The 13,426-nt window shown below is 38.3% G+C and overlaps 1 protein-coding gene across 1 annotated transcript; it reads left to right on the top strand.

The window, feature by feature from the left end:
• Positions 1–4,004: 4,004 nt before the first annotated feature.
• Positions 4,005–5,630, top strand: LOC127094243 (uncharacterized). Its single transcript, XM_051033101.1, has 3 exons — positions 4,005–4,439; positions 4,689–5,143; positions 5,312–5,630. The coding sequence occupies exons 1-3, from the start codon at positions 4,005–4,007 to the stop codon at positions 5,628–5,630; spliced, it is 1,209 nt and encodes a 402-aa protein (XP_050889058.1).
• Positions 5,631–13,426: the final 7,796 nt, after the last annotated feature.

Below are 13,426 nucleotides of genomic sequence, written 5' to 3'. Positions count from 1 at the left end.
TCAGCTACACTTCAAAATTCTTTATTACACATGAAGCATTTCAAACATAAACCTTGACTTACTTTTAGTCATTGGATCTTTCAATTACAAATTCGTTAGTACACATGAAGCATCTCAACTCAAACTTTGACTTACCTTCAGTCAAGTAACACTTTCCAAAACATTTTTTAAACTTTTATTCTCCCATCCAAAAAATGCAAACTCTTAAAAATATAGATAAAATCAAAAGGTTCATGTAAAGTACTACAAATGCTTAGGGTGCTAATACTTTCCCTTTGCATAACCAACCCCTGTACCTTTGATCTCTACTTGCTTTGCTCCTAGTTTTACTATTTTGTATGCATTTTTATTTTGGGTTTATTTTGAATCTTTTCCACTTCCTTTGGAAAAATAAAAGTTCGGTGGTGATATCAATATTTTGCGAGTCAAGTTAATCCAATAGCTTGGTCTCCGATTCTCACCGCGACAGAAATGACGACTTCACTGGGGACCACTTCCCAAGAGGGTTATACCTATTTTGTTTTCACTTATGTTTTATTATTATTTTTGTTTATATTTTCTTGGGTGATATTTGTGTTAAGATAAGTCTTAACCCAGACTTGAGTGCATATTAAGATAGGAGGGTGGTATAGTCAAGTTGGCTTGGGTGGAGTAATCCCGAACAAACTAACTTAAGAATCCCCCAATCAGTGGAGGCCCCTTTAGGGATGGTATTTGTTGAACGATCAATCGTAAAGACATTTTCTATCTTTAACCTAGGAGCCCAAGAAATTGATGACTTTAGTATCCCTTTATCCTACTAAGACTTGTTAAGACGTAGTGTGGTGACTATGAAGGTGTAAACCTAAATTAGTTAATACACGATACTATACTCGGATGAGTTTCTCTTGAGAATATTATTGGTTGACAAGTAATTGTCCAAACGGGTAATATCCGAAAGATGGGATTATGATTCTAGGAACTTTCTTAGAACCTTGGTTCCTATCTTGATGATAAACCCTTAGCACTTACCCTGTTGGGATGGTTAGACCCATGGCCTCATGCTCGTGAAGTCAAACCTATGAACCCCGTGTATTTGATATCTTAATCATGTTTGTTGATCTTGATGTATTTGTGCATTCATACATTCATGCATTCATTAACATCATCTTAATTAAAATCTTCAAGGAACTTAAAAGCATTTGTTGCAAATATCATAGGAATCTTTCACTATGGATTTTATAAGAAGAAGAACTCAAAAGTACACTTTCAAAAGTCCAAAATTGGAAGATTTAAGAGATCTAGGATCTTTGGTAATTAATCCTGAAAACTTCAAAGGCAGATATGGGAGACTTCTACCTCTTTTGAAGACCAATATGGTGGAGGGGATTCTTACTACATTGGTTCAATTCTATGATTCATTGTATTGGTGCTTCACCTTTCCAAATTATCAGCTTGTGCCTACCTTGGAGGAATTTTCTCACTTGATTGGCCTACCCATCCTTGATCAAGTTCCCTTTTCCGGTTTAGAAGAAATTCTAAAGCATCAAGATATTGCAGAAGCTACTCATTTAAAGATGTCTGAGATCAAAGCTAATATGACTACAAAAGGATGAATTCTTGGCTTGCCTGTTAAATTCTTGATAGAGGAAGCTCATTATTTTGATTGCATGAATAGTATGGATGATTTTGAGGCTATTCTTTCCTTGATCATCTATGGATTGTTACTCTTCCCTATAGTTATGGTGAGTTTCCTAATGTACCTCTTCTTGGTACAAAATGGGGCATTAACTACAACCCGATTTTGGCTCGCCGTCAGTTTGGATACCCAATAAAGGACAAGCCTAACACCATCTTCTTAGAGAGTTTCTTTTTCAAGGAAGGAGAAGACAACAAAGCGTTCAAAGAATAGATTATGCATGTCTGGCGCCACGTCCATAAGAAAATAAGAGAAGTTCTAGGAAAGCTAGATTGCGTCTCTTTTGAGCCTTATCTCCAATGGGTACAAACTAGGGTCGTCAGTTTGAAAATTCCTTATCCTCGACAAGAGCCTTTGTCTTTAACTGTTAAAGAACCTTCTTTTGTTTTCATGATTGACACGGAGAAACTCAAGATTGCTTTGACTAGGGTGCAACGAGAAAGGGATGCTTGGAAGAACAAGTATCAGATTATTCACGTAGAGAATGAAGAGCTTCAAAGACACTTGAAGCAGAGGAATGATGAAGAGCTTGCTAACAAGAAAAGAATTGTGCAAGAGGATTTATTTTCCTCTAGCATTAGGTCAATTCCTAGTTCAGATAATCCTCCTACTTCAGGCGCTTGGAAGGTGATTGTTGACAAGCTAGTGGTTGAAAAGGCTCAAATGAAGGATCAAATCAAGGAGCTTAATAGGAAGCTACAAAGAGGGATTGGATCTTCTTCTCAGCAACTTCCTTAGGATTCTAGCTATTTTCCTTATATCTTTTGAAAGTGTACTACAAAAAAATTATAATCTTTCTGATATTAATGAAAGGAGTTTTTAGCTATCAAAAGAGTAATGCTTATCTCCATGATGTTTGCAATAATTGTGTTTATTAAAGTTCCTTAAAATACATTTTCATTTTACATCATGCATCATTCTAAACATTGCATTTTTTGCATTCCCAAGACTTAATCATGTCTTTCACTCTAATAGACAAACTATTTCACCGGTACAACACTTGAGCTAGTCGTCAAAAAAGGATGGAACAACTTGAACAGGAAAACCATGATCTCGCAACAATGATGAAAACACTGGTGGCTTCTCATAATTATCCACCCCCAGAGACTATTCAAAGAACTATAATTTTAGAGGTCGTATCTATGCTCGTTTTTGTGGCACCTGTGGACGCTCCTCAATATCATATGCACCCCAACTTCCCTTGGGGCATGCCACCAAATTATATACCGGAAAGTTACCTCCCACAAGTTCTTGAAGCTCCCGTAGTGCCTGTTATCATGTATGTTCCACCTTCTGTGATACACACTACTTCATACCACGAAGAGCCCGTCTTTCACGCCACTCAAGTGAGAGTATGGGAGTATATGAGAAAATGGATTATTTCCAAGATCAATTCGCTGAGATGCAAAGAGAGATTAAAGCCCTTAGGGGAAAATATCTATTTGGGAAGAATTCCCATGCTCTCTGCCTTGTGCCAAATGTCAAAATGCCTTCCAAATTCAAAGTATCTGACTTTGAAAAGTACAAGAGGGATTCTTATCCGAGGATCCACTTAACTATGTATGCCCGAAAAATGTCCACTCAAACTGACAACCACCAGTTGTTAATTCACTACTTCCAAGATAGTCTGACTGGTGTTGCTCTCAAGTGGTACATGAACTTGGGTAGTGCCCATATCCGCACATTCAATGATCTAGGTGAAGCTTTCATTAGGAAATACAAGTACAATGTCGACATGACGCCAGACAGAGATCAACTCTTAGCTATGTACCAAAGAGACAAGGAAACTTTCAAGGAATATGCACAAAGATGGCGTGAGGTTGCTGCCCAGATTTTTCCTCCTCTGGAAGAAAGCGAAATGGGTAAGATTTACTCGAAGACTCTAAGTCCTTTCTACTATGAACGAATGATAGCAGGCTCACCGAGTGACTTCACCGACATGGTGAATATGGGGATGCGTATCGAGGAAGGTGTTTGTGAGGGATGATTGGTTAAAGAAGGTGGTTCATCTAGTGGTATCAGAAAGTTCGGAGTTGGGTTCCCTAAGAAGAAAGAGCAAGACGTCGGTGTGGTGGTACATAGAAGACCAAGGCAAAGATATCAACAACAACATATTACAGCAGTAGGTTCATCCTACCAACCATATTTCTTACGACAATCTCAACCACAAGTTCAACAACGACAACAACAACCACAATTTACACAACAACAACCTCAGTACATTCAGCATAATACCTCGCAACCGCAACAACGACCTTAACAACATGCCCATCCATAATACAATAATAACCAAGTTCAAAGAAGGCCACAATTTGATCCAATACTTATGACTTACACAGAACTATTCCCATCTTTGGTCGACAAGAAACACATTCAAACTAGACATCATCCCCCTGTTTCGGAGAAACTACCGTATTGGTACAAAGCTGGCCAATTTTGCGCTTACCACCAAGGGGCACCGGGACACAATCTAGAAGACTGTTATGGTTTGAAGTCTGACATCCAAAGATTGATCAAAAGCGGAATTCTTTATATTAGAGATGTCAATCCAAATTTACAAGTCAATTCACTACCTCAACATGGAGGAGCTTCTATCAACATGGTGGAAGGTTGTCCTGGTACTTTCAGAGATTATGATGTATGTTATCTAGAGGGAGATTTGGTTAAAATTCACCTTAAATTGGGTGAGCTCATCTATATGACGCCACATAACTATGCGGCTTGCGGACTTTGTCGTTCAACTCTTCATGGTTGTCGCATTGTAAGGGAAGACTTGCAAAAAGAAATAGAGAACGGGCTTATCTGAGTTGATAGAAACCGGAACTTCAATCAAGTTAATATGGTTGAGGACTGTCAGGGTAATTACCAAATCTACGATGTGAGATTTGTGAGAGGGTATTTGGTTGAGATGCACAAAATTTTGTTTCGGCTTGCTTTTGTTCCATCACATGATTATACCACCTGTGAAGTTTTTTCGATAAACCCACGTGCATGTTCCCTTGTATGACAGAATACCCAAGGATTGTTGGATGCAGGAACTATCACTGTTGTCCATCCCATAAATCTCGAGAACAATGTCAATGTTATAATCCCTCAGTTCAACATTCCTGAACCCTTGGAGATCACATTCGATAGTCACAACTATGCAAAGTCACCTTTGGTTATCTACTTATCAGGCCCAGCTCCGTACCAAACTGACAAAGTCGTACCCTACAAGTACCAAGCTACCATGATCAAAGATGGGAAGGAGGTTCCTCTTCCCTTTATGCCTTCTGTCGTCAACATTACCGATGTAAGTGGGGTCACAAGAAGCAGGCGTGTATTCACTACGGTATCACCAAGAAATGTTGAAGCTTCAGTTGGGAAGAAAATGCAAGTTGAGGCATCGACTGTGAGCAATAAGCCTGGTGTTATGGAAGAGTCCAGTAGGGCTAGTACCAATTCAGAATTTGGTGAGGTTTTGAGGTTAATCAAGAAAAGAGAATATAAAATTATGGATCATCTCCTATAAACCCCTTCCAAAATATCTATTTTATCCCTGCTGATGAGTTCTAAGGCTCATAGGGAGGATCTACAAACGGTTCTTGAGCAAGATTATGTCGACCATAATGTAACGATTGACTAATTTGACAGCATCGTCGCCAACGCAACTGCCTGCAACAATTTGAGCTTTAGTCATGAAGAACTCCCAATAGAAGGCAAGGATCACAACATGGCTTTGCATATTTCCATGAATTGCCTTACTGATTATCTATCCGGTGTACTGGTAGACACAGGTTCTTCACTCAACGTCATGCCAAAATCAACTTTGTCTAGATTGACTTTTCAAGGAGCTCCTATGAGATCTAGTGGGTTTATTGTCAAAGCTTTTGAAGGCTCCAAAAAGATTGTCATCGGCGAAGTGGATCTCCCCATGAACATTGGCCCACATACCTTTCAAATCACCTTTTAAGTGATGGATGTCCATGCTTCTTACAATTGTTTGTTGGTTCTCCCTTGGATCCATGAGGCAGTGGTTGTCACTTCAAATCTTCACTAGAGGCTCAAGTTTGTAAGAAAAGGGAAGCTAGTCACAGTATATGGAGAAGAAGCTTTAGTGGTGAGTCACTGTAGCGGTGTATTCGTCGCTATATGATCTATTGGTTAAATCATAAGCTATGAGATACATTGAAAATTTCGAGTCGCCACCGCACTTTTATTTATCCAAAGGATTGGCTAAAAAGCGAACAAAAGCCTAAGAAGTTTTACACGTAGAAAACTAATAAAAAGATCAGAGAGTCTGGGTAAGGGGTAAATTACGCAATGGGAAGGTGTTAGGCACCCACTACGTCCTAGGTACTCCTAGGGAGCCCTTTTCACACTTGTTGTAAAAATTGTTATTTGTTATGACATAAAGATTGTGCAAACATGATTGGGATGGTGAGAAAAGAATATACATTTTTTATTATTATTGGGTTATTGGGTTCGAACGGATGAACCCGTTGCCTACGTACCTTCCATCAAAGGTAAGGATCAGAACGCCGTAGTTCGGCTAAAAGATTTCCAAAAGTTGGTGGATTCAGTTTTAAACACAAGCACTGAGGCTTTTCATTATCAATGGGAGAACACTCGACCAAAAACAACATCCACCATGCGAGGATAGCTTCGACGTACTAGAGGGGTTAGCCCTGTTTGAAGTACGGAAGTCTTACTGTCGACTCACTAAGGATAGGCAAGATTTACATCAACCACAATGATAATTGAAACCTATGGCTAATGCATGAAAAGGTTAATGGACAAAGCCAAAACAAGTGAATGAGTGAAGTTGATTGATTGTGATTATGAAAACGAAGTCAAAGTATGATTAAGATCAATTTAAATAAGTATTATGAAATGGAGTTTTGAAAAAAAAGGTCAAGGACTTGAGTCCAGGTTTTTAGTTAGAAAACATGAAAATGTTTGCACAACACTTATGTCAAATTTAAAAGATATAGTGTGAAAAAGTCTAGGACATAATGAATGATGAATGGATGAGGATGGATAGTAAAACTTCTTAGGAGGTTCACTTCTTGAAACCATATGGGAGATGATTCAAGTGTGGCCTTTGGAATGAGCAATGGATAATAATAGACAAACAAAGCAAAGAAAGGCGGATACCGGATGCCAATCAATGGTCTTATACCAGTCTCCTAAAACAAAATGGGATGTCAGATGCCACTCAATGGTCTTACACTAATCTCCACAGGCGAAGAAATAAAAGGCGGATACCGGATACCAATAGATGGATTTACACCAGTCTCCTAAAACAGAACAGGATATCAGAAGCCACTCAATGGACTTACACTAATCTCCACAAAAGAAAAACAAAGAATGAAACATGGAAGTCAACTGCCAATCTATCTGGACTTAGGTTAACTCCACAGTATGGTCCTAGGAAATCCAATGCCACATCACAGGGACTTACAATGGATCCTTACATACAAGAACAAAAGCAACAATATGATCACAGGTATGCAAATGCCAACTTACAGGGACTTATAATTGCAACCTCTCACACAAACAGATAAAACAAACTATGATCACAGGAAAGCAGATGCCAACTTACAGGGACTTATAACTGCAACCTCACATACAAAACCACACAGGTCAAATTATGATCACAGGATAACAGATGCCAACTTACAGGGACTTATAACTGTATCCTCACATACAAACAGACAAACAGAAGATAAGATGAGTGGCCAAGATGATGGTCTTATACTCACTTCCATATCATAGGAGCAATGGCCAATGGATGGTCTTACAATTGTCCTCAATGGGCACACAACAAATGACAATATCACAAAGACAAACGAGATGATTATGCATTGATGAGCAATTAATGATGATGATAAATGCATAGCATACAGGCAAGCAAGTGCATATGAAGCAATCAATCAATCAATGAATATCAGACAGCACACTCTATAGCCAAACAAGGGGGGCTCACACAAGAGGGTTTGACTTTAAAAGTCCACTGTAATGGGTGACGGTCGCTCTTAACCTGGCCATTGAGGGACTCAGGTGAAGCAGATGAATAGGAGATGAGGGGTGTGCCTCATTGCTTCTATCTCAAATCAGAGAGAGCATCAAAGAAAGTGTGGGAGTTCAGAAAGTAGGAACTCTCTCCACATTATTGACTCGATCGGATCTTGGGTATTTATCTCAATGCTTCAACCAGGTACTGGGAGCAAAGAGAGGACACACTGAATAGTGGGGGATAGATTGCTTATCCCTACCTTCCACCAATTGCCTTACTTGAAGGACTTTTCCTGCTTAGGACAAATATAAACAAACACAGGCATTGCCTCTTAAGGAGGACTTCAGACAGTTTGCCCGGTCAAATAACAGACCGGGTCTCCAGACTACATGAAGAAGAAGTAATTATACCTCAAAGCAAATGCTAAATAGCAAAGCAAGCAAGTTCAAAGAACTTAAGCAACTAAAGTACCTGAAAAAGTCAAGCTCATTAGTAAACAAATCAACAATCAAAATCAAAGGAAATAAACCAAAAGTCAACCACAGAGGGACCAATTGTGCAAGGCACAAAGACTCAAGCATATGAGTCACCTACAAAACGAAGGTTAGCACATGATAAACAATTCAACTCAAACAAATTTGAATGATCCTCAAGGCATTGGTGCTTAACCTGAAACAGATGAACTCAACATAAGCTTAGAAGACCACTAGGACTAGCCTAGGGTCAAAGATGAAAGAAAAAGGTCAAGGCAGCAAGAAAAAGTCAACCCAAACCAAGTCTAAACATTCAAGAAGCATTTTCAATTGGATTCATAATCAAATCATGCATCATAGTCATTTCATATGCAAAATAATGCAAAGCATGGCAAGAGAAGCATACAAAAGTCAACAGCAAAGACTTCATTCAAAAGTCAACTCAAACAATCTCAAAAATCATGAAATAAATCACACTCAATCCTAACATCTAACATAGCAAGCATGTCAAATTTCATGGCATTTGGATGAGAGGAAGGCAGTCAAGTAAAATCATGAAGTCAAACCAAATTCAAGTAAGCATGGTGAAAGTCAACAAGCATGGGTCAACTTCAAAAAATCATATCAATTTGAAAACAGAAGAGAAATGAATGAGATTAACACCAATGCAAAGCTTAAGGAGTCTAGTTATCACCTATGAAATTTCATGATCATACAATAAGATATGAGAATTTCACAAAAGATTTGGCAAGGCATAGCACAAAAAGTCAACAAATGACCAAGCATGGAAGAAAATTCTCAATCAAATGGAAAACAGCAAGATTAATTCCAAGAAAATTCAAACACAAACTAGACATGTGGAGGATCATTCATGCAAAATTTGGAGTCATTTGGATGTAGGGAAGTGTGTGAACAAAAATCGTGAAAATGCATGATCATGGTGTGACACCAAATGCAACACACAACTTCAAAAAATCATAACTATCAATCCACAAATGATAAATGCACAAACTTTATATGGAAATGAAGGTCAATGTGTCTAGTTTCACCACAAAAAATCTCAAAGGCATTGGATATAACATGAGTATTTCACAATTGAAATGGCACAATGTATCATTTTGGCATACATGTCAAGAAAATAATTATCATTAAAAATCCAGCCAATGGAAAAATGATTAAAATTCATAATAAAATTCTAGACACATTCATGAGTATGAGGGAAAAATTTCACAATTTTTGGATAAAAATTGAATTGAAAATGAATTATGGAAGTTTGATGAATAATTGATGAAATATTGAACATGAAAGCATGGCAAATTGGTCAACTAGGAGTCAACCGATGGCAGACTAGTAATTTCTGCCAACTTAAATGAAACGACACAGCATAAGGCAAAGGTGATGAAATGTTCTGATTGGCCACTAGCCAACAGTAGCTCGGCCAATCCATTATTCATGTTCTGGGTTTCTAAAACCCTAGGGGTTTCTAACATGGCAAAGGCATCATGTTCGATGTCCATCATCATCATAAAACAAAACAACCAACAGCATGGCACTCAGTTTTTGATCACAACAGCAACAGACTAAAACAAATCATGAAAAAATTCTGCATGCTCATCATAACAGCATCATTCATCACTCAAACAAAATTCAAACCAAACATCATTCACAAGCAAGGTATGGGGATGTTCATGCTGCAACCTCAAACAACAGCCAACAACACAATTCAATATGGTTTTTTCTGGAAATTTTCGAAGGTCAAAACAAACAGCACACATTCATGTTCTTCATGCAAGCATCAACATGAAACAAATTTCGAATAACCATCACAACAGCATAGTATTGACAAATCACATGAGCACGACTCATGCACCAACAGACCAACAGCAAGAAAGAAAATACTGGACAGTTGAGGTTTAACAGCAGCAGGGTTCAGCAAATAGCAGCAATGGTATTCATCATCATGTGCTCATCATGAACAACAGCAAGTAAGGTTTCCAAGGAGTTTCAAAATTGGTTGCAAGGTTTTGTCAGCAATAGTATCATGTGTGCATTAACATCCAAACAAAACAGACAACAGCATGGTAGTAACAAAATTCAATAGCAGACCAAACACAATGTAATAGCATACCATTAACACTCAAATGGCATCCTAACACAAACAAAAGAGCACAATCCACGTGGATTTCTGAGCATGTTCAAGGTTCAAACAATGACAGCAGGGCAGCAACAGCATGGTTACATGTATTCATCACTAATCATCATTCAAATATCAATCATGAATAACAGCATACATCATATTCAAGAGATTTCCTGGGCGGCTTATGGTTTAATAGCAGCAAAGTTTATGTTGTCACCAACATCAAAACAAAATGTCTCGACCAAAACACTCAATCAGCATGGTAATGGTATAGCAACATCATTCAGCAACATTTATCAACCATGAACAAAATAAAGCTAACCAGCCTCAATGCTCATGCAATAACTAACATCAACTAACATCACTCAACAACAGCATAAGCACATATCATGAGATTTTCTGGGCAGGGCAAGGTTAACAGTAGCATGTAAACATTCAATTATCGTGCATTCGACCAAGAACAAAAATCCCAGAATCACCAATCAAGCATACAAATAGCATCACCAAACGTTCAGTATTACAAACATGGCATTGCTTTTCATCAAATCATTATAACCAAGCCAAATCGAGGGAATATGCATTTGTTCACCAAAATGAAAATCAAGATATCTCACAGCATAGTCATCTGTTTAATGTGATTCAAAGCTTAAATCAAACTACTAAGTGAGACCTACATGGAACATGGCATGGCTTAATGAATGATGAAGTTCGAAATATTACCAAACTTGAAGCACAATGGTGATGCAGTGGTGTTTTGAAGCTGTTGTGCTCGAACAGTCCCTCCTCGTGCTTGGCAATGAAGGATACTTGGTGTAGACAAACTCAAGAATGCTTGGAAGATCTCACAGCTCGATTTGCTATTTGTTGAGCTTTGAGAAAACAGAGTGGGAAAGCTGTTACAGCAAGGGAGTTGAGGTTGGGAAAGCTTCAAAATGTGGTTTGAATGACGAAGGGATGAAGGTGGTTCAAGGGTTTCCAAGGGTTTGGCAGAAAAATTCACTCGAGCCCAAAAACGCAAATGAGAGAGTATGTGTTTTTCTGTTGGTGGCTGCTAAAGACTAGGGTTGGAAATGCAGAAGAATGGCTTAAATATCATCTGTTAATCATCACTTAATCATGTGGTAAATTGGTTTAGCTTAATGAAGACCAAATGCACTTTTGCTAAGTGGAAGAATGTGGAATTGGAGGGGTAAGTTAGTGGTCGAAATGGGCCTGGACAGGCTGTACAAGACATTTGCAAAGGCTGTTTTTATTCTGCTGCAGAATGCTGTACTGCTTGTACTCTTATAAAGCCAAATGCACAATTTTGCCAACTTTGCATTTTGATCCAAAATGTAGTAGAATGATGGTGTAGACATGATTTAAGGCTTGAGACAAGTCACAAATGATATATGAAACATTTCCCAATTGGCAAAATCAAGAAAAAGTCAAAGAAGCCAAAAGTCAAAGTTTGGTCAAACTTTGATTTTAAATGCAAAAGGTCCAAAAATGCCATTTTGAATGGTAAGGTTTTAGGTCATGAAATTTATATTTTTGGAAAGAGGATGAAAAATGTGGCTTGTAGGAAAAAACCCCACCAAATTTGGCCTTATGGTTTGAGAGATATGGCTTGTTGAAGTTCAAAAATTGGTGAAAATGATTTGATCATATCTTGACAACCACACATGGGATTTTGATGTTCTTGGACTTTTTGAAAATGGGAGAACAAGATCTTCAACTTTCATGTTGGGCAAAAATTCATTTGAATCTTTTATCATGATGTAAGTTTAAGATCAAGAAGTTTCCATTTTTGGCAGTTGAAATTACAGGTCCACTTGCTATTTCTGGAAAATTTCTGATTCTACTTGATTTTCTTCCATGATGAGGTTGAACATGATAGATGAGGCTTATACAAGCATGAATGAGTTCCTTCAAATCAATTCTATCCATCAAATCACTGATTAAATCAACTGTTGACCAAGTTTGACTTTTCTAGGGTTTTGAGTGACTGGACCACTTCTGATGAATTCCAAACCCTAATTCCTTGAGAACTTGTTTTCAAATGATGTCCCAAGTTGTATGAACCTTTGATTATTGATCATGGTGCCCAAATTCTGCAAGAATGGCCACCATCCATTGCTTTGACTGATCAATGACTGACTTTGACCTAATTTCTGATGATTGCTTCAACTGCAAGCAACAAGGTTAGACAGACAATATTTTTGTACTTTTTGAATGATAAACATATGAAAGCAAAGATATACAAATGCAAAGTATGCTTGGTGATCAAGAAACAAACCCACAAGGCAATCTATCCACTAAGAGGAAAGCAAAGGCATGCAATGATCCTTGAGGTCATGATATGATATGATATGGGCCATGAGGGATCTTAGGGCCCAAAATTGGGGTCTTACAGATGCCCCTATTTAAGGTCATTCTAGCCGGAGAAGTGAAGTTTAGAAATCTTCATCTCGACGCGGTAGAATGGGCTTAAATAACAGTAATGAGACAAATTTTGGTCCCTAAGAGACCTCATGATGCAAATGTATGCATGCAAAAGACACAAACTCTGTGGGGAGTATGATTCACACAGAAGAAAAGACGATCCATCGGAGTAATATACTCACCAGGAACAGAGACTCTGACAGGACTCTAGTTGGGGATAATAAAAGAAAATGTGTGGACAATACACGACTCCAAACTGGGGAAAAATAAAACTGACATAATGTGATCAAAACACGACTCTGATTAAGGAAAACAGAAAAACAGACTGGAGAACTCACTGGGGAGTGAAGGACTCACACTGGGAAGAGGATTCCAAATGGAAAATAAATCCATTGGAAAGACACAAGCTGACTCCTGAGGAGAAGCAACAAAAAGTCCCATTGGGGAAGTAACAAAGCAAATGAGATGTTAACGGTATAAGGGAAACAAAAACAGGAAGGAACACCAAGGATACCGGGTTGTAGGTATGTAATAGGTGGCCGACCAAAGACGTGAATTGGTGTGTGTTCCAAAACACTCATCATCCTGAAGAGAGCGAAAGCAAACTTGTTTATAGGATGGATATTCAATTCCACAAGGAAAATGAATCTTACTCTGAGGGGAAAACAACAAATGATTGACCCAAGAGTGAACGAGACATATTATTCATTACCGGC

The sequence above is a fragment of the Lathyrus oleraceus genome, chromosome 6 (assembly GCF_024323335.1).
Source record: "Lathyrus oleraceus cultivar Zhongwan6 chromosome 6, CAAS_Psat_ZW6_1.0, whole genome shotgun sequence".
Taxonomy (NCBI): Eukaryota; Viridiplantae; Streptophyta; class Magnoliopsida; order Fabales; family Fabaceae; genus Lathyrus; species Lathyrus oleraceus.
Note: the sequence above shows the minus strand (reverse complement) of the source record. Positions and strands in the feature narration are given on the sequence as shown.

Bases quoted from the DNA above. Each gene is read 5' to 3' on its own strand.
- LOC127094243 (XM_051033101.1), top strand. From the start codon at position 4,005: ATGACTTACACAGAACTATTCCCATCTTTGGTCGACAAGAAACACATT. The intron at 4,440-4,688 runs GTAAGGGAAGAC...CTTGTATGACAG, and splicing joins CTCTTCATGGTTGTCGCATT to AATACCCAAGGATTGTTGGA. The intron at 5,144-5,311 runs GTTAATCAAGAA...CTAATTTGACAG, and splicing joins GAATTTGGTGAGGTTTTGAG to CATCGTCGCCAACGCAACTG.